General features: G+C 37.8%; 3 protein-coding genes and 1 pseudogene across 3 annotated transcripts; 2 read left to right on the forward strand and 2 right to left on the reverse strand.

Annotated features, from left to right (window-relative positions):
- LOC120205660 lies at window positions 1–1,084 on the reverse strand. Its single transcript, XM_039205508.1, has 4 exons — window positions 1,081–1,084; window positions 611–679; window positions 418–518; window positions 1–294 (listed from the first exon to the last, which is right to left on the reverse strand). The coding sequence occupies exons 1-4, from the start codon at window positions 1,082–1,084 to the stop codon at window positions 1–3; spliced, it is 468 nt and encodes a 155-aa protein (XP_039061439.1).
- Window positions 1,085–6,787: 5,703 nt separating this feature from the next.
- Window positions 6,788–7,849, forward strand: LOC120205661 (glycine-rich cell wall structural protein 1-like). The gene is made up of 3 exons (XM_039205509.1): window positions 6,788–7,058; window positions 7,106–7,210; window positions 7,266–7,849. Exons 1-3 carry the CDS (start codon window positions 6,788–6,790, stop codon window positions 7,847–7,849), a joined length of 960 nt encoding a protein of 319 aa, XP_039061440.1.
- A 248-nt stretch (window positions 7,850–8,097) lies between these two features.
- Window positions 8,098–12,382, reverse strand: LOC120205662 (annotated as a pseudogene).
- A 6,887-nt stretch (window positions 12,383–19,269) lies between these two features.
- On the forward strand, window positions 19,270–20,690 carry LOC120205554 (WRKY transcription factor 23-like). The gene is made up of 3 exons (XM_039205406.1): window positions 19,270–19,743; window positions 19,879–20,022; window positions 20,127–20,690. Exons 1-3 carry the CDS (start codon window positions 19,412–19,414, stop codon window positions 20,503–20,505), a joined length of 855 nt encoding a protein of 284 aa, XP_039061337.1. The 5' UTR covers window positions 19,270–19,411; the 3' UTR covers window positions 20,506–20,690.
- Window positions 20,691–21,238: the final 548 nt, after the last annotated feature.

The raw sequence follows: 21,238 nt of genomic DNA on the forward strand, positions 1-21,238 counted from the left end.
CTAAAGATTTTCTATCTGTGTAAACGAGACACTGTTGAGCCTACGAACCTGATATGCAACAAATAAGGCTATACAGAGAGCTGCTAATGAGAACAGAAAGGTGAAGTCGCTGGTCGCGTCCAAGGAGCTGCTCGGTGCCGACTCCGTTAGCATAGAACCACCTGAAGCAATATACAATGGCACCCAATCACAGTTGATTGTATAATGTCCAGATCCAACCCACGGATTCCCGTTGAGCGGATACCAGAATGCGACCGACATCTTGCTCGATTCATCAATTGTGAACTGAATGTCCTGCAAATCAAACGGAGTCGTTGCTTGTGTGTGCCATGTTGCTAGGTAAAAATCTAATACAAATGAAAAACTAACTGGAAGGAAATACACTAAAAGGCCAAAGCGAGAAGAATGTTGTGTGACCTGTTGTAAACGATCCATGGTTCTCAAAGGCCGAGCGAATTCGAAATAATAAGTTCCCGTCTGATCTCCGGTTGAATAAAGACTGTCTTCCTCCACGAAACCTATAAAAAATGTACCAGATAAACTGAGTTTCTCATGAAAAACGACAGGCAGCAATTACTCCTTTAGTATATAATCACAACAGTTCAATTACCTGAGTTATCTATGAAGCTAATGTGCCACCATGCTCCTTTCCAGTTATTCTGTGCACTAGAATCATTTCCTAAGAATGAAGAATGGTAAATCTTATTAATCGAGACAAAGGATCGAGGTATAGCACAAAGACCAAATCGACTATGGAGGTATAGCACCAAGCATAATCAATCAGTCGATGTGCCATCTCGATTATTTAGTGTCATTAAAGAAGTGATCGAGGCTTGAAGATCTTCATTGTACTTGTAAATGTGTGGTAAGCATTTTGTGTAAAAGCAAAAGGACAACAGTTAGTGACACGAGTGTGCCCCTGAAATCAATGTCTCAACTAACGAATTAACAGAAAAACACCCAGCTGAGTTTTCTCTCTCTCTCTCTTGTCCTTTAGATTTCAGAGAAAAAACCCAAACTTTCTTCTTGTTCGGCAGTTTCTTTCTCAGCAATTGCATCTCACTGTCACTCCACTTTTACCCATGTTTTCAAAACCTATATAAACACTTTCTAGCATCACTTATTCCCTCACTGTCTCGTTGGAGTCTAAGCTTTGCGGCTCCGATGACTACAATTTCTTGCTTCGAGAGCTTGGGAACAGAGGTGAGTATGAAAAAGAGAGAGCGTTTTCAATCCGCTGTTGGAAGAGAGAGAAGAAGAAATGAACAAGGAAAATTAGGCAGTGCCATGATTAGTATTCTTGGTAGATTGGGGAAAGTTGAACTTGCCAATGCTATTTTCGATACTGCATTAAGAGAAGGCTATGGAAATACTGCTTATGCGAAGGCTGGTCGGTGGAAAATGTGGAGTTTGGTTTAACAGTACCGAAGTCCTGCTTCTTTATAGCTCCACCGAGTTCTGAAAATTTCTGCATGTGCTTCTTTTATAGCTAGTTATCAGCTACCTCATTTGATTATTCGTAAAATTTCGACAGAATGTCTCTGACTGTATTAATGCATGAGTGGTACATATACTTTATGATAACTGCATAAGTTCTAGCTTTTCAAGACAATGGCATTATTGTCTGCACATCAGCCTACTCATTATCCACTTGCAGTTGAACAAATCAAGCACACTGTACTTCAGGCCCTGGAATTTACTTGATGCGGAAGGGTTTATCTGATTTGCAAATAGTGAGACTTTATTTGTTAGTATTACATTTTAACCAATCCCTATCTGGAAAAGCATGGATGATCAGTACTATGTATTGGATTGGATGCAGCTGCTGTGATTCCTTCGAGGATGCTTCAATGCTGTTCGAAGAGCTCCGGCTGATTGATAACCGGTCCTGTCGTTGCTGCATGGTTAAGAGAATAATCCGGCACCCTGAAGTTGCTTCTTCTTCACGTTGATAGAACTCAACCCGAAAACACTAGGTTTGAAGAAATCTACAATTTGCAAACCCTTCCTTTGTAGCAGTTGTACAAATTGTCCTAGAAGTGGCATACGAATCTCCTCTCTTGCTTTCACAATAACCAGAAAGAGATGCACTATTTGAAGCTCACTGACGCGTCATTTGCTCATGATTTGAGCTGGTTACTTGAAATGTATTGTACCAATTCAGCTCGGCTCCTCTTGTTGTACGTGTACACATAGTATCAAATTGCGGTTGCGGATTTTGTTGCGGATGCTACAAACGTTACATAACGTGTTGCGGCTGTCGCGGGCGTGATCTCTTCCTCAAAAATCTCAATACGTACGTCTAAAATATTATATTTATACATTTTACAATTATATTTTAATATACTAATATTAATATACTCTTTTAATATTTTATTTTGAAAATAAAAATTTAATTTCATAGATAAAAATTTATTAAAAAAAATATAAACCATTGAAGTGTTATTATACTGGATAATGAGTAATAATAATTATAATGTTAATGAATAACGTATAAACAATATCACTAAAATCATATCAAATTTTTTATATTGTAACATAAAAATATTCATTTTACATAACTTAGAAATAAAAAAATACATAACTACAAATATAAAAATTCTTTATATTATAGATTAGATAAAATTTTATTGTTTCATAATAAATAGACAAAATACTATACTATTATAGTATTATAAAGTGAATTCCTCTCTTATACAAAATTTATATAATAGTAAATAAACATATAATTATGATACTTAATGTTATATAAAAATTTAATTTAAACTTAATCACGTCAATTTTAGATATGAGAAAAATTCAATTTAAATTTAAATTAATTTAATTTTAAAATAATTTTAATAAATATTTAATTAGTTAAAATTTAAGTAACTAATTTTAAACATAAATATTACGATATTATTAATGATATATATTTATAATACAATTTTAAGAATTAAATTAGAACAATTCATCTATGTAAATTTATATTTTAGATAATTTAAAGTTTGTTGCGGCGTAACGCGGCGTTACGGTGTTACGTAACAGTTTTAACCGCAACAATCGTGATGCGATTTTCTTATCGCGTTACGCCGATATTACGTTGTGATAACCTAAAAAGACGTTACGATGCTGTTGCAATTTAATACTATGCGTGTACATGTAAAATATTTAAAATATATCTTGTCGTACAAGTGAGACCCAAGTTAAAATTTTGTTAGACCAAGCCCAAAGCTGTGATCTTATGGATTATAGTAGGAAGACCAAGATTTTTCAACCATCTATAAGCCATGCATGTGATGTACCCATGGTTCTTGGTTCAACAGCTGCACAAGGGGTGGTTTCCAACTTGAGTTGGTGAGCAAAAAATACGATAATTGATAACAGTGGCCAGTATTAAAGTAGATTTCTCTCATTAAACCATTTTTGACAAAAAAATCCTTATTTCTTAATTATTGTAAACTTGCAGTGATTTGGTATTATTATATAGCAAAAAGGACTACCATTGGCAGTGTGTTCATTTCATCCACAAACATGGTGAAGTGATTGAGTTTAATAGTTATCTTTTCCTATTAACAACACTTTGTAGATCATTTTCCGGCAACTTTCACCTCGTGCTCAGAGACCCAGGCCTGAGCATATTTCTCTGTAACAGGCAGCATGGCCAAATATGAACACTGGCCTGCGACCAGTGAACCTCTCTCCTAGAACTGACAAATGTGTGATTAATAAATATTGGGCGCCTATAGACTAGATTGTTCTTAAATTTTACCAACCCAAATAAGGCAAACTAAGTGGGGTTTGACGTTACAACGGCTTCTACGTGTTGAGAGTCTAGCTACTGAGTTCCCCATACATACTTTCACTACCGTCTATGGGATACACCTTGGCGGGTCTGTAACCCAATTTGTATCGGCACGTATTTTCCACTTAATCTCTCCTTTTCACTTCTTAAGTTGATAGAGCCATAGGAGTTTTAATTCCCTTCAAATTCTTTTCAATTAAACAATGGACTCGAAACCAGCGACCTCTTGTTGACATGCCACGTTATGACATGGGAATAGCGCTCTGGCTTTCGAGTTTCAACTCTTATCGTTTTCATGCTTTTGACTTTCGTTTCCATGATTCCATCTCATTATCGTTGGAGGATAAAGGTCCCCTGACCCTTTACTATAAATAGCCTATTCTATGCGCCATGGAACTACAACTTACAAGCATCGTGTATACCATAGAACTTGAAGCATTGTTTCTCTCTATTTCAAAAGTGTCCTTTCGAAAGTAGCCATGGGAAAGTTTTTAGGAAACGTTGAAATGCATGCCGTGGTGGTATTTTTGGTAGTGATATTAATAGGAATGGTTGAAGGGCGACGAACAGACAATGTGTATTGTTACTCCGTTGAAAAGAATGGTCGCCATGTTGATCATTGCTTTGGAAAGGGTGGTGGTGGATTCGGTGGTAGCGGTGGAGGTTCCGGCGGTGGTGGGTTCGGTGGTAGTGGTGGAGTGGGTGGAGGTGGAGGCGCTAGCGGTGGTGTAGGTGTTGGAGGTGGTATTGGAGCTGGTGGTGGTGTTGGGGGTGGAGTTGGCGGAGGTGGTGGTGTTGGGGCAGGAGGTGGTGCTGGCGCAGGAGGTGGTGTCGGTGGTGGTGTAGGTGCTGGAGGTGGTGGTGGAGGACGTGGTGGAGGCGGTACTGGTGGAGGAGGAGTTGGAGTTGGTGTCGGTGGTGGTGTAGGTGCTGGAGGTGGAGGTGGAGGTGGTGCTGGTGGAGGAGGTCGTGGTGGAGGTGGTGTTGGCGGCGGTGCAGGAGGTGGAGTTGGAGTTGGTGGGGGTGTAGGTGCTGGAGGTGGTGTTGGAGTTGGTGGTGGAGGAGGAGGACGTGGTGGAGGAGGTGTTGGTGGTGGTGTAGGAGGAGGTGGTGGTGTTGGTGGTGGTGTAGGTGTAGGTGCTGGAGGTGGTGTTGGAGCTGGTGGTAGAGGAGGAGGAGGAGGACGTGGTGGAGGAGGTATTGGTGGTGGTGTAGGAGGTGGTGCTGGTGCCGGAGCTGGTGGTGGAGGAGGAGGACGTGGCGGAGGTAGTGTTGGTGTAGGAGGAGGAGTTGGAGCTGGTGTTGGTGGTGGAGGTGCCGGCGGTGGTGCAGGTGTTGGAGGTGGTGTTAGTGTCGGCGGTAGAGTAGGTGTAGGTGGTGGTGCAGGGGTTGGAGGTGGTGTTGGGGCCGGTAGTGGTGCAGGAGCTGGAGTTGGGGCTGGCGGAGGTGGTGGCATTGGAGCTGGGGTAGGTGGTGGCATTAGAGCTGGGGTAGGTGGTGGTGTAGGAGCAGGTGGTGGGGTTGGTTCAGGAGTTGGTGTCGGAGGTGGTGTTAGCGTCGGAGTTGGTGTAGGTGTTGGTGCTGGTGCCGGTGGTGGTGTAGGAGGAAACTCTAAAGCTAGTGCAAATATTGGCAGAAGAAAAGGCATGAAAGGTGAAACTAGCCATGGAGCGAAAGGTGAAATTCACAGTGGATCTTAATTCTAGAGCTCCAAAATGTTGAAAAATATGGACATGAAAAAGTCAGTCATGCATGCATGGCTACATTTAATAATGTCATCACTTGTAAACATAGTAAGACATGTATTATCGTCGTTGTAATAACATCATAATAATGGAATAAAGAATCATCAGATTTTATCCCTCGAATCAGATGTTTCCACACAAATATTCTCTCTACGTCATGACGTGCATGGTATTTGTATTTCTTTTCAGTTTTAAAGATGGTTGAAATAAATAAATTCGAATGATTCGCCGTAATTGATAACAACCCTACAAGTAATGAACTTACAATATATTTTCTTTTTGACTAATTTGTACATGGAAAATCAAAATAATTTTATTAATTTATGGTTGTGGTCCTTTTTTTATATTAAATTTTTTTATTTTAGTTCAATATTTTAACTGAGTATAATTTGGTGTGTGTTACACCGAAAGGTTCATTGAGATTACTGAGGAAAACGAAGGTGACAGTTAAAATTGATCCATTTGACGCTACTGGAAAAAAAAGTATTGTTCATCAGTTTATGCCTTATTCAATCAGAAATTGCAGGCTTCTGCTCTTAAGGAAGAGTTTGAATATCCAACTATTAGCAGCTGCTGCACAAACTCATATTAATTTAGTTTATATTTTCTAGTTTGATAATTGCAAATAATTCCATACAAGAAGTGTCATGTTCTTGGGGTAAACTGGATTTCGGATAACTCTCGATCATTTTATATTAAACACTTACAGTTATAATATTTTTGATGTTCGAATTCGAGAACTTAAAAAATAACAACAATCAGTAGTCGTTTGATACGTATCTATTTTAGACAAGATTGTTAGGCAAACAAAGTGGGTTTTGATGTTACAATCTGATACGTACGCTTCGAGAGTTTATCTATCGATTTCCTAATGCTTACTTTCACTATCGTTTGTGGGATACAGGTTGGCTATTATCATCCGCTCGTATTTCCCACTTAATTTCTGCTTTCACTGTTTAAGTTGATAAAGTCATAGAAGTTTCAGTTGCCCTCAAATTCTTTCCAACTAAAACAATGGACACGTTATGAGTTTGGGAATGGCGTTGGCTTTCAGGTTTCAACCCTGTCGTTTTCGTGTTTTTGACTTTGGTTTCGATCTCATTATCGTTAGAGGTTAAACCCTTTACTATAAATAGCGTATTGTATGGAGCATGGAACTTGAAGCGTCGTTTCTCATAAGGAGGAAACCACGAGGAAGTTTTTAGGAAATGTTCAAATGCATGCCGTTGTGGTATTTCTTGTGTTGATATTGATGGGAATGGCTGACGGGGGACGGACAGAGAGAGTGTATTGTTACTCTCTTCAAAAGCATGGTCGCCGTGTTGATCATTGCTTTGGAAAGGGTGGTGGTGAGCTCGGCGGAGGAGACGGAGGTGCTGCATGTAACGGTGGAGGTGTTGAAGGTGGAGTTGGTAGAGGAGGTGGAGGTGGTGTCGAGGTTGTTGGTTGTGTTGGAGGAGATGTTAGAGTCGGCGTTGATGGTGGTGGGGTTGGTGTTGGAGGTGGTGCAAGGGGAGATGTTGGAGTTGGTGGGGTGGTGGAAGTGGAGGTAGTGTAGGGGTTGGTGGTGATGTAGGAGGGGGTGTTGGAGTTGGTGGCGGTGTAGGAGGTGGCAGCGGAGGAAAAGGAGGTGGGGGTAGTGGAGAAGGACATGGTGGAAGGGGTGGAAGCGATGGTGGCGGTGCAGGGGTAGTAGGAGTAGTGGAGAAGGATATGGTGGAGTTGGTGCGGTGTAGGAGGTGGTGGGGGTAATGGAGATAAACATGGTGGAGGTAGTTGTGGGGGTAGTGGAGGAGGACATGATGGAGTTGGTGGCGGTATAGGAGGTGGTGGCAGTGAAGGAGGTGGTAAGTGTAGTGAAGAAGGACAAGGTAGAGGTGGTGGAGGGAGTAATGGAGGAGGACATGGTAGAGGTGGTGGCAAGAGTAGTGGAGGAGGTCATGGTGGAGTTGGTGGTGGTGCAGGAGGTGGTGGGAGTAGTGGAGAACATGGTAGAGGTGGTGGTAAGGGTAGTGGAGGAGGACATGGTGGAGTTGGTGGCGGTGCAGTAAGTGGTGCGAGTAGTGGAGGAGGACATGGTGGCGGCGGTGGCAATGTAGGAGGTGGTGTATGTGGTGGGAATGGTGGCGGTGCAGGAGGTGGTGGAGAAGGTGGTGAGGGTAATGGAGGTGGAGGTTGTGGACATGGGAGAGGTGGTGTTGAAGTTGATGACGGTGAAGGAGGAGGAATTGAGGCAAGTGATGGTGGAGGAAAAGGTAGTGAAAGTGGTAATGCAAGCGTTGGCGGAAGAAGAGGTGTGAAAGCTATAACCAACGGCTGAGCAACACAACATGGAACCAAATTCTAAAACTTCAAAACGTTGAAACTTAGCATATTAAAACCAATCATAGCTTCTACTTATGCATGTTGTCAATCACTTCTCATCATAGTAACACCTTGTTATAATAACGGAATAAACGAACAACACTCAAACATAGTTGGAAAAAAATCTAAATCCAAATGTCATTTCATAACAATATTATTACAACTCAATGGCCAATCCAACCAAGCTCCACAGAGTGCCCAAAATCAAGACTTGATGGGCAGTTTATCAATCCATCCTTCTTTATCAATATACGACATATTCACAAATCGATGGAGCTGCGAAGCCCCAAATCTCTTCATCCAAGGCACTCGCCCGGATGTGTCGGCCCCTGGTCCCTTGCAATTAGCCTCCACATACACCAAATTCCCCTCTTGGTGAACATAGTCCCAAGCATCCCAACCGAGAGGCACAATGATATCCAACATCACTGACCTCTACGCAATCACTCTAGAATAAGCACCATAAGCTCTTCCCAGGTAGGTTTTACCGGTCCCTTCAAAAGCACAAGTTTTAAACACGAAACTGCCGGGATCGTCCGATGAGTTCTGCCCCTGTGCCGTAATGTAACCGATATACTGCGGTTCGTATTTTCCCAACGTGACTTTACATGACAACTCTGCATGATCACAACAGCAAAACAAATCTCATTTTCTCATCAAACTAAAACATGTTAGAACATGATAAAACATACCTCGTAGATCGATTGGCCACTCCCGAATATAAAATCTATACCGCCTTCGATGTAGCAACCGTAGAAGTAATGGCAGCCTTCCACGTCCCATAACGTATCTTGCAACCCGAAGAAACCACAGCTATAAAACGCCGATTTGTCCCCGTATATTCTCGCCGCTAGAGGCAGAACCACCGAGTTGTTCCCTTCTAGCACAACCGGTGGTATGTTGTAATGTTCTGTTCATATAAACTAGATTAACTTATGAACTAGAAAGACCAAAACCATAATTGAATCAAAAACAACTCTATACCTTGAAAGAAATGCCTTTTGCAACAACGTTATCAGGGTACGAGGTGAAAGTAGCACTATCGCACATTTCATGATGATCATCCCATTCGATAATCGTTAACCGACTCCTAGATCCTTCTAGGTAAATGCAAGGTTTATGGGGTGGAATTGTAATTTTCTCCCTGAACCAACAAGACAAGACAAGTCATACATGCATACATACATACATGCGCATTTTTTTTATATTGAATCACATGCATGAGCTTATGTAGGACCTGAAGAGCCCCGGGGAGATATAGATACGTATCCACTCACTGTTGTTAGGAGGGACTGAATCAATATCGAACAGATTTGAAGTCTCCTTTGCCAGATTTATCCACCCATATGGTATAAGCGACCCCGGGTCGATGTCGAGAACCGGATTCTCATTCGAACGCCTCGCAGACACCGAAACAAAGCAACAACACGATCGAAAAGAATGAAGAGAGGTGCTGCATCTTCTGTGGATGATGGAAACTGTGTTAACTTGCTGTTAAATATGCTTTAAGCATGGATGAGCAATAATTATGAAGAAATGAATTTGTTATCTGGTTCTGCCAGTTCACATGGAAGTATCCACCAGTGAACAGTCAATTACCAAAGTAACTGATGTGTATTAGTTGGTATTACTTAATTTTATTGCCATATAATCGTGTGGAGGATTAATGAAATTATTGTCTCATTAACTGCTGTTTTTTTGTTTAATTTTATCCTTTCAAAGTGGAGGCTTCTACTTATACAAACGCCAAAATATTACATGTTGAACTGTCGGTTCCTAAATGAGCCCTAGAAAAGAAGGGAAAATTTTTATAAGTTGCTCCTTTTAATATAATTTCTTTAATAGCGACGCACTAAAAGAACTTTTGGTGACACTATTGTTAATAAAGACGATGTATAATTTTTTGGGTGAACCACACAAATGATCCCCAGACTCTAGGACACAGCTTTATTGAGTCATCTTACCATTAAAAGTTACCAAACGGTCTTTCGATTATAGGATGTTGCTTTGTTGAGTTTTTCGACTATTAAAAGTTTTAAAATGGTAACCCGACTATTCATTATGTTCTAAACTCATCATTTCCATTAAAAATGACGATAGTCTGAGCTGAATGTTAATCTACTGTATGAGATATGTTAGTTGTTTGAAATTTTGGGATCATATTTGATCATATCTCAGACAACATATTAACATTCAGCCATGGTCTATAGGCAGCCCAAGCGATGTCCATAGCATGCTGGTCTATTTGATCGACCAAGTAACTAGCTCATTGACTCTGGAATTTTAGTTGCAAAGGTTTTTTTATTTGGTAATTTTTAGTTTATAAATGATTAATTCAAATAATATATTCAAAAGTTTTATTATAAGAACCATTTTTTTAATTTATTTTATTTTTAGATCTAAAAATAGATAAATAAAAATATATGTATTAAAAAATTGTACCACGATCTATGTATAATATATAATATCTGGGGAGGAACTTGAGGTTATTAAGGAGGACTGGGGAGGAACTTGAGGATATTAAGGAGGACTGGGGAGGAACTTGAGGCTATTAAGGAGGACATGGGATTCATAATTGAGAGACTCCCGGTGAGATATCTTGGGATTTCCTTAGTCGTTATAAACTCTCGGTGGCTGATTGCAGGCCATTAGTGTAAAGAATTGAGGCTCAATTTCACACTTGGACTGCTCAGAATCTTTCATATGCGGGGAAGGCTCAGTTGATTCAAGCATCGATTTTTAATATCCAAAACTACTGAAGTCGACAGTTGGTCATTCCTAAATCCGTTCTTACTCGAATTGAGCAACTTTGCTTCAGGTTCTTTTGGAAGAATAGTGATATTGAGGCTAGAGGGGCTCGAGTTGGGTGAAAGATAATCTACAGCCCCAAGTCGAATGGGGGTTGGAGCTAAAAGATTTGAAGACCTTGTACGATGCACGTTAGGTGTTGCTCATTAAGGCTATCCGACAGGAGGAATGGTCTATTTGGGTGACTCGGATTCATGAGTATGTCCTACAGAAAACTGACTTTTGGCATGTACAGGCTGGTTCCAATCATAGTTATGTATGGAGGAGACTGCTTAAGCTGAAGACAATTATCTCTGTTGGCCTTGTGATAGACTCGAGCGTGACCTTGAGGAAGGTGTGAGATGTTATCAGACTGAATAGGAGGAAGGTGCCATGTCATAGACTGATTTGACATGATTTTCACATTCTCAGGCACTTTATGATTCTTTGGATGGCTATTCTTATTAGACTTCTAACGAATGATAGACTACATACTTTTGGGATCTTGTGTGCTGTGTGAAATGGAACCTGAATCCATGGATCACATTTTCTTTGATTATTCCTTCTCCAGATATATATGGCTTACTATTTTGAGACTATGTGGCTTGCACAGAGGGGTTTTGGGTTGACATTTGGGGTTCCTTTGAACTTTGAAAAAGCTGAAGGGTAAGTTCCTACTCATTATTATCTTGCAACTGGCTTGGAGCTCATTCATTTATCTTGTTTGAAGAGAGAGAAATTGTAGGGTGTTTCAGGGGAAACAAAGACTTGGACAGGATGTTTTGAGGACTATTAAGGAGGCTGTTAGATTTAGACTCCTTGATAAATCTGTGAATAGAGATAGCTTGATTAATTTTAATTTGTAATTTCTTGTTCTGAAGGTGTTGTACTTAGTGCAGCTTTGCTGCTTTCGAATGAATATAAAATTGCACTTCTATAGGAAAAAATGTATAATAACATACGTACGAATCAAATTACTTCGGTGGTTAAAGGAATGGTCGTTATTTTTAGAGTTAATGAATTCAAACACCAACAATTGTAGGATACTTGAGTGTTCATTGTTAAATGATTTAGATATTTTAGAATAAAAACTAAACGTTAGGTATGATTTTTAAATAATTGAAAGTTTATATATTAAAATAGATTAAAACTAATATAATAAGTTTTAAATGTGTAATTTACCCTAAAATAATAGCCAAATTATCAGAATATTTTTTTTTTTTGGTAGTTCTTCTCACATCACCTCACCTATCTTAAGTCATGTTGCTGTCATATCTGAGCCATTAAAATTAGGGTTTATCAAACTCCATCTTTCCCAGCTTTAAAAGCCGACCCAAATCAATTCCAATTTCTAAAAGTGGAAAATAAAACTCAAAACCTCTTTCAATCTCTCCCTGTTCCTTTCAGTTTTCACTGGAAGAGGCAGATTTCAGGTTTGTGCGTGAATCTAATAGAACTGTACTACAAAAACGAAAATCTGGAAAGCTGGATTTAGTTTCATGTTAGATTCACGCACAAACTCGTAATCTGTCTTTTCATTCTTCCCCTGTCGTTTATTCAAGTTGCAGTATTTCTTTTTCTTTTTCTTTTTGTCCCAAAGGAATTGCCAATTTTGATCAAGCCTGCCTGCTGAGTCAATGACGGAGCAATCCTCTGAATCTGAAGGTACATTTGTTGAAAAAACTTTGACATTTATCTTCATCCTATTATAATATTGCCTTGTCAATTAGATCTCAGCATGAGCCTCTCGACAAGGGAATAATTGCTTGTTATAATTGCATTGGGGAAGACTCTGTCATGAAATGTTCAGGATTTTCTGCTAGCGTTGTTGTTAGTATCCATATCGTGTTTGAGTGGTTTAGGATGGAAAGCTCATTGGTTGTAGTACCTTGAATGAGAACTAGTACTTGCAGAATTTGGATCCAATCTCACCTATGCGTCTCCTTTCCAAGTGTTTAAGATAACGAATGAGCACGAACCGAACCGAGTGACATCATTGGAAAAAGAATTATTGTTATTGCTTGAGGTATCATTCGAGCACTAGGAATGTTAGGGGAGATTGTCTAGAGTCATTTTTGAACGGATATGTCTTTACTTGTCTCAAATTAATTAAAAAAATATGAATGAAACAAGTCTTGCTGCTTCTGTTATTTTAGGTTTATCTGCCAATTTGTTGAAGAATCGGGAAATGTAAATGAAAGAATACAAGAATTTTAACGAGGATCGACAATGTGTTTACTTCCTCTTTACTGGTATATTTACGAGCCATACCTATCACAATTTATATGCATTAACAGAGCAAGTTTCTTTCTTTTAGTTGATTGTCGTATAGCTCAAAATTTAATGTAATCTGGAATCTGAATGTATTGAAATTGGTATCTTTCCCTTGTCTTGAAAGAGTCATTGTGCCCAAGGATACCTATGATAGAAAAATTCTTAAAGAGGTACATCGGTTTTGTATTTTTTTAGATTATATGGTATTTTGAATCCTTTATTATAAAAGAAAATACATCATTTATTGTTGTTATATTTATATTCTTTCTCTCATAGGGAATAACCAATATTATATACTAACAACCCTGTTTCTTCTATTTTTGGAGATTTTCATCCTTCGAGTATTAGTGTCCTTTTCTATTTATGATGTCATGCATGATGCAACACCTATGGTGAAAAGGGCAAAGTTAGTGAAAGCTCTGTCAATGTCTCGTAAATTGCAGATTCTATTCCGAATTTGGTGCAATTATGAATGTGTAGTAACAAAAGGCAAGAAATCAATGGTGTTGCTGCAAACATCATCAGAAATTTTCTACCCTGACCATAAGCATGCATCACCTTTAACACTATGAACTTCTAGTAAGAACCAGGACAAACTCCTGCACTAACTTGTGTTGGAACGGCGCAGGTTGAGTAGTCGTTAAGGTCGCCTTAATCTTCCTCTTGGATAAAGATTCATAATCCGTCTTGTCTTTAGGTGATTTTATAAAGAATTCCAACCTGGAACCCCACTTAAACCTATTATCGAGAACGGCATTTCCCAAAGCTAACAAATCATCCAATGCAGACCTAGTAATCGAACTACGAGGCACATGTGATCCTATTTCATCAGCACAAACTTTCTGATAAGCCAATACCCACAAGGCCACAATTCGAATCTACCAAGATATGAGGTCAAATTGGAAACCAACCTATCAGGTTCTCTAAAATTCTCAATCCACATCTGGGAACAAACTGATAGAGCATCTTCTTTCATCAGACTTGCAGGGTCATCGGGATCAGGTACTCGCAGGTGCGCCGGAGTAAAAGAAAAAAATTGAAAAGACGCTAACCCATTTGCTCCGCGGGCAAAGGGATTAAACTGGGAGTGAAATGGGTTTTCCCGGGAGGGGATAATTGGGGGATTTCTGAGAACTTGAACGATGAAAACAGTGATTCTTCGATGCATTTGGAGCAAAGAGATGGGAAGTTTGGTGAAGACGCCTTGAAACAGAGTAAAACCCTCGTTAAACCTTGGCAGACTGCAAGTTATGGATCAAGGTGGCGGATTGGGAAGTTTAGAGAAGAGATGGAGCCATTTGAAGATTCAGAGCTGGGGATTTCGGAATTGAATCGGGAAAGGAGGGAGTTGCAACAGCAGGGCACGTGCGGGGAAAGGTGGATGGTGGGTTAATCATCAAACAATTGGGCTACGTGGGTTTGGAGAATATGGGAAGTGTTAGTGGGCCGGTACCTAGTATGGGTCCAGCAGGCCATATCACAGCAGATAGTATGGAGTGAAACACATGGGTTTTAGGCCCAATACGGCAGCCCAAAAAATTATGAAATAGGGCTGTCAGACTTTTAAATACTTAAAAAGAAATAAAATTCTACAACGCACGTCGAAATACAACATAAAGCGACGCATCGAAATATACCACTAACTAAGTTGTCTATATTAAGTCGATATTAAAAAGATAAATTACACATTTTGTACTTAAACTATCATTTTTGTTTTGTTTTAGTATCTAAACTTTATTGTTTTAAAAACTATTAACAGTAATTCTTATATGACATGACAATTAATTTTATTCAACCGATTAGGTGGTGATACGTCATCACCTACTAGGATAAAAAGATAGAGATCATTCTTGATGTAGCATTGAAAATTTAAAATTATCTAATTAAATAATTTGTATATGTTTAAATTATCTATTTTATTTTAATAATTTAAAATTTGAATATAAATCCTCTGCCCCTCTTTGTGTTCCTGCTTATGCCCCACCAATATTTTCTTTACACGTGTCATTTTTGTTTTCAATGACAAAACTCATGTAATATTCTAAAAAGGATTTAATTTCCTATTTTATTTCACCTTCTACCTTCAATTCCATTAAAAAATTTTTTGGATCCCCACACATTGAGAAAACCCAAAGACATTTCCCCCCCAAGGGATCTGATTCAACTCGATGAAGCAAAACTGATCGAGTTCCCTGCGTTGTTGCATAAATCCTTGCAGCGGGATGAGATCTCCATGCCCTTGGATTTTCTCTTTCAATGGGAAAGTTTACGTAATGGGATTGAAGGTAGAAGATGTAATAAAACAGTCATTATGAATGATAGGGGTGAACGTTTGAAGATCTTTGACGAGATGCCTTCGGAGGCTGTGACTTATTTTTTCAATTTAATTGGTACAACAGATGTCAATGTGGTTGCAGTGTGGATCTTGTTAGAATATGTTTCAATACTTTTTTCCTGAGGAAGCAAGTGTTGCGTTAACCAGACCGGTGTCGGACGAGGAGGTTAAGGAGGCCATTTTTAAGTAGAGGGATAATAACTTCTCGGGGTACACCCCTCATTTCTTCAAGGCGGCTTGGGCTACGGTTGGGAGGGATTTTACATTGGCTGTCATCATGGTTAGCACGGCGAGTCAAAATTTCCAGTTTAGATGTGTTAATGTGTCGGCACCAACCAACCAAATAGAAAGAAGAGTATATGGGGGTTGGCACTAAAACGGGACCATCGAATACGCTTTGGTTCTTATCAATAACAGTGAGATGGTAGGATGTTGTAATCAACATTGGTGGCCCTTATCAATTAAGCTTTGCCCTTGTTGTTTTATTTGGTGACAGTCAAAAGCTAATACATCTCCCACTGCTTTGTCTTAATCTCTGGTGCGAACAGGGATGGACCGGCAAGACGGTCGTTCTCTAAAATTATTATATATTTTATATTTTTTTTATGTATTTTCTATTTAAAATATGTTTTCACCCTTAAAATTTTATGAGTTTAAATTTTTCTAACATAAAATCATGTGTACATCCTTATATTTCACGTGTAGACTGACGGTAAGAAGGATACAGGAGAAGAAATAGTAGGTGATATTCCTACACCATCAACAAGATTTCGTCCCGCAGAAGTAAATGAATTCTGAATATTTTCTCTTTCCTTACCCCCTCTAAGAAACATGCCAAAACCCTAAATTCGCTTTGATTTTGGCCATGCCATGTGCACCACTCATACATGCTCTTGGTTTGAATAAGTCGTGTTAATGGGGCCAAGGTTAATGATCATGAAAACAAAAGGAACGTGAAACTAAAAAATATATAAAATATCTAGAATTATAATAAAAATTTATAAGTATAACGGTAAACGTAAATTAAATTATAATTAGTACATTTTTTATAACTATTGACATAGAAATTAACTACATAGATTACACAAGACCAGAGAAGGAAAATGTTAAAAAAACTAATCAAAATACTCGAACAAAATAAATATACAAACAAATCTAACTGCATCGGCAAATGAACCACAAAATAAGATGAAACTATTGAAAGATCATCGAAAAATCGTAAATCGGAGTTAAGCGACGTGAGAAAACTATACATGAACGCAAAACACGTATCTAAATCAATCTGAGAGTCTAAATTAAGGAAGATCAACATGATAACAAATAAGCGACATCTTGATCAACTGCGACGATATCAAATCCAACCCTAAAAAAAGATAAACGAAAACAACGGTTAATAAACTGAAAACTGTCAAAAGATAAATGTGTCACAAACGTATAGATAAATATATTAAAAATATATAATTATTCATAATAAAACTAAAAAAATAAAGAGAAAATACAACCGTAGGTAACTAATATCTAAGTTTTACAAGGAAAAAAAATCAACATGAACGGTCCAATTTAAATAATCTCAAATCTTATAACGTGACTGAAGTTTTGTTTTGGCCCAAAAAGCCAAACTCACGGCACAATCAAGGGCGCGTTTCTTCCTGATGTGATCATCTACAAGAAAAATATCAACCGTTGGATCAGCAACGTGGAAATCTCGGCGGTGCTCCTTCCCATTAAAAGAAAAAAGTCGGGTCCCATAAAAGGCAAAGCCGTATCCAAATAACACGTGTGAAACGATCGCGCGCCTCAAATGGGAACACCAGAGCCGTGTATGTGGCATCCTGCCATTCTTAGGTTAAAGTTCAATTTATTTATAAGTGATCATCTAATAATTAGTTGTTTTTTTTAAATTAAAAATTAATAAAATCAATAATAATTTTATAATATTTAAAATTTTAATAATTATTTATAAATTGATCAGTCAACCTTGTTGTAGGGTAAATTAAACTTTACTCTCTCTTGTTTTACTTATTGTACTTTAAATATGTTCAATTTTCTCATTGAGTTTAACACAATTAGCATTTTTGTTCACTTAACCATTTTCTCACTAAACGACATTATAAACGAGTTGTTAAATAAATGTAAAACAACATCATTTTGGTGATTTTTTTAAATAACGTCGTTTTAACGCTGTTAAATATTTAACGGTTGAGTGACCAAAAATATTAATCGTATTAAATTCACTAAGAAAATTGAATGGATTAATTCTCTATCTAATAGCTTAATCCAAAAACTAATCATGTAGCTTTAAAAATCAAAATGAAATTTCTTACATTGGAACCATGTAGATTTAGGCCAAGAGATAATAACAAGTTGAAAAATGTTGATTTTTCATTATTCTAGTATTTAATAACTTGTACACTTGACATTTTATAATATAATTTAATGTTTAAAATTCAATTAATGAAAATTTCCAAAAATATCATTAATGAAACTTGAAAATTACCAAATTTCGTTGCATTATCTTCCATTAAAATATTCTTTAGTCAAAGATGAATTAACTTGACTTTGATATTTATTTTCATCATGTAATTTTCAAAATTTACATTTTAGTCACTAAAATTCCACAGTTTGACACAAATCTAAAACATTATGCTGATCTGAGCTAAATTTATCTAATCTAAAGTATGAAAATAATATTTCCAATCATTTCCTAACATCCTTAAAATTTTCGTGAAATTCTTACTCGATTCGATTATTCAATTCCTATGCCAAAATTTATCGTTTTATAACTTTTTTCTACTCATCCCATATCAAAATCTGAATGTTATAAAAACTCCATCTTTAAGAATAATCTATTAATTTATAAAATAAAAATTATTTTTGGGAAAATTTCCACTTTGATCCTTAAACTTTTCCAAGTTCATACTTCAACCATCAAACTTTTAAAATTTACATTTTGGTCACTTTTCAAAATTTGGGATATTACATATAGAATGATGTAATTAAACAACTTTGATACCTAAATTGATGCGAAAATACGATAAGAGTGGAAATGCTATCTTTTTCTTTGAATATATTTCTCAAAATTCAATTTTATACCAATAAAATAAATAATTTAACATCTTTATCCTTCCAACGAGGATGCAGATTTGTTGTTGCAAAGGATTACACGAGGACGAATGAAAACAAAATCTCATTAATGATGCATGCTATTATTGTATTCTTATAGTTATCTTAACAGGGAGGAGTTCATGCACTCAATTTCATATATTAAAATTATGATTGCATCTCAATTAGGGATGACTATGAGTCGGGTCGAATTATAATTTCTATCCACCTAATCCAAATCCAATCAAAAAAATATATACCTTCTAACCGATCTCACCCAAAAATTGAGATTAAATCTAAACCCGATCTTAAATAATATATTTATTAAAAAATCCATATTTTTATTAAATAAAAATATGGATTTATTGAAAGAAAATAACACGTAGAGGTGTATTATTGGAATTATCCCTAAATATATAAAGTAAAATTAATAAAATTATAATTTTTTAAGGTCAGATTAAGTCGGATCGGATATTTTTCACCATAAATCCCGAATTCGACCCGATCCAAACATAATTTAAAAAGATCTATTCTAACCCTACCCAAACCGGATTTAAAAAAAAAAACAGACTCAATAAATCAGGTCTCATTCCCATCCCTAATCCCAAAAATACTCTGTCCATCTTGACCACCACACGTGCATTATGTTATTCCCACACCGGTCCCGATAAGCTAAAGCTAAAAAGAACAGAAGAATCTCATAATCTTCTTCTTCCTTCTCTTTATTGCTTATAAAAATAATATCTAACTATTTGTATTATTGTCATTTTCCCGGCTCTTTAACTTTTCTTTTTCTCTTTACCCAAGCATCTCACTTTCTTCTAACCCTAAAACTCTCCCCTCCCTCTTTCACCTACCTTATAAATCAGATCAAACCCTACACTTCCCTTTCTTTCTTTCTCACTGAACAAAGCTTCTCTTAGTTGTTTGGTGAAGTGAAATTGGTCCTGTTGATTGAAGACACACACACACACACATATATATATATATATATTCAAGGAGAGAAAAAAGGGTTCAAAAATGGAAGATGTATTGGGGAACTCGTCGTTTTTAGCGAATAATTTCCCACTACAAATCATGTTCGATTCGAATAGCGAAGGAGACAAGTTGCCATTAGGGTTCATGGAGTTACTGGGCGCTCAAGACTTTACCAGTCCTCCTTTATTCGATATCGCTCAGCAGTTTCCATCTCTCGTAACCGACCCTCCGATGAAGATCGAGTCACCGGACGCTTTTAATCCGCCTGCGACGCCTAACTCTTCGTCGATTTCATCGGCGTCGAGTGAAGCCGTCAACGATGAACCTGTTAAAGTTGACGACCAAGAAGAAGACCAGCAAACAACAAAGAAACAGTGAGTAACTTTACCCTTCTTTTATTTTCTGTATTTCTGTTTGTAGTCTGTGTTTTGGTTTACTGTTAAACAGAAACCCCATTGTTGTGAAATTTAAGCTGAAAGATTTGGTTGGAATATTTTTTTGGGGCGTAGGTTGAAACCCAAGAACAAAAACCAGAAGAGACAGAGAGAGCCGAGATTCGCGTTCATGACAAAGAGCGAGGTTGATCATCTAGAAGATGGATACAGATGGAGAAAGTACGGCCAAAAAGCTTTAAAAAACAGCCCTTTTCCTAGGTACTAACTTCAATGTTTCACACTTTAATTTGTCCCCTCGTTCTGTGTGCAGTACTGTCATAATTTTCTTACCAATTTGGGTTCACTGTTTAATTTCCCCCCAGGAGTTATTATCGTTGCACTGGCACCTTATGTAATGTGAAAAAGAGGGTGGAGAGATCTTCCACTGATCCAAGCATCGTGGTAACCACCTACGAAGGGCAACACACTCACCCCAGCCCCCTCATGCTTCGTCCGAAACTCAACGGTTCCGGCCATCTCAACTCAGACATCGCCATCGAAGCCGCCGCCGGAGCAGCTTCCGGTATGCCAATGCAAAGGGCTCAACCTCACTTCTATCACCAGCACCAGCAGCAGCAACTTCCATTTGGCAATACGTTGTTTCCTTTAGGCCATAATGGTTCCTGTATTAACGCTGGTTTGCTCAAGGTCCATGGCCTTCTTCAAGACATTATACCATCCCATATTCTGAACGAAGACTAGATTTAGAGCACCGGTTCGCTGTAATAAGTAATTAGTGACTTTCCTTCTCATTTTGATCCCAAGAAAACTCGGGTCTTTCCTATTTAATTCATCTGACCCATCGTTTGTCCTATGTCTTTGTTTTTGTTGGTAAAAGAATGTGCATTGATTCCCATTGAAAGTACTGCAAAAGAGATTTTGAGGGGTAGGGTTCCTCATTAATGAGGGACAGATGAGGTCTGCAAATGTACAAATTTGGTGAGAAAGAAAATGAATGCGTTCCCAACATCAAACTCAAACTTTTCTCGGAAAATCGACAAAATTTTCCCCAGTGAACATGAACTGCTCTACTGTTGCTGCATTTATCTCACAGATCTGGTTCATTGAATAGAATGGTGTGTAAGAGGGAAATGAAAACATTACAGTATGGGGGCGTTATTCCTTTATTCTGATATCATGGAGATTTATGGATTTTGATTTGAAGCATCGCTATCTCACACTTGCTTTTGTGGTTGTGTATTTGCTGGCCACGTTAACTTGTCATTGTAAAGAATATACTGTTTCGCAAGAATTGATCACTGTTTAACTACTTTCAAAATGGTGATACTTTTCATGCTGCATAAAGAATAAGCACGGGACGTCGCGTCTATTAGTGAGATAAGCCATTGCGCAAGGTGGATACGATTATATCGATGATTTACGATAGCTCGTCTCCTTTAATTTAGACATGAAATTATTGAATAAGAAGAAGTCG

The sequence above is a fragment of the Hibiscus syriacus genome, unplaced genomic scaffold, assembly GCF_006381635.1.
Source record: "Hibiscus syriacus cultivar Baekdansim isolate YM2019G1 unplaced genomic scaffold, ASM638163v2 tig00012523_pilon, whole genome shotgun sequence".
Classification (NCBI taxonomy): domain Eukaryota; kingdom Viridiplantae; phylum Streptophyta; class Magnoliopsida; order Malvales; family Malvaceae; genus Hibiscus; species Hibiscus syriacus.

Bases quoted from the DNA above. Each gene is read 5' to 3' on its own strand.
- LOC120205660 (XM_039205508.1), bottom strand. The intron at 519-610 runs GTAATTGAACTG...CATTTTTTATAG, and splicing joins TAGCTTCATAGATAACTCAG to GTTTCGTGGAGGAAGACAGT. The intron at 295-417 runs GTCACACAACAT...TTTGATTTGCAG, and splicing joins CCATGGATCGTTTACAACAG to GACATTCAGTTCACAATTGA.
- LOC120205661 (XM_039205509.1), top strand. From the start codon at position 6,788: ATGGCTGACGGGGGACGGACAGAGAGAGTGTATTGTTACTCTCTTCAA. The intron at 7,059-7,105 runs GTGGGGTGGTGG...GTGGTGATGTAG, and splicing joins AAGGGGAGATGTTGGAGTTG to GAGGGGGTGTTGGAGTTGGT. The intron at 7,211-7,265 runs GTGCAGGGGTAG...GGTGCGGTGTAG, and splicing joins GGGTGGAAGCGATGGTGGCG to GAGGTGGTGGGGGTAATGGA.
- LOC120205554 (XM_039205406.1), top strand. From the start codon at position 19,412: ATGGAAGATGTATTGGGGAACTCGTCGTTTTTAGCGAATAATTTCCCA. The intron at 19,744-19,878 runs GTGAGTAACTTT...TTTGGGGCGTAG, and splicing joins CAGCAAACAACAAAGAAACA to GTTGAAACCCAAGAACAAAA. The intron at 20,023-20,126 runs GTACTAACTTCA...ATTTCCCCCCAG, and splicing joins AAAAACAGCCCTTTTCCTAG to GAGTTATTATCGTTGCACTG.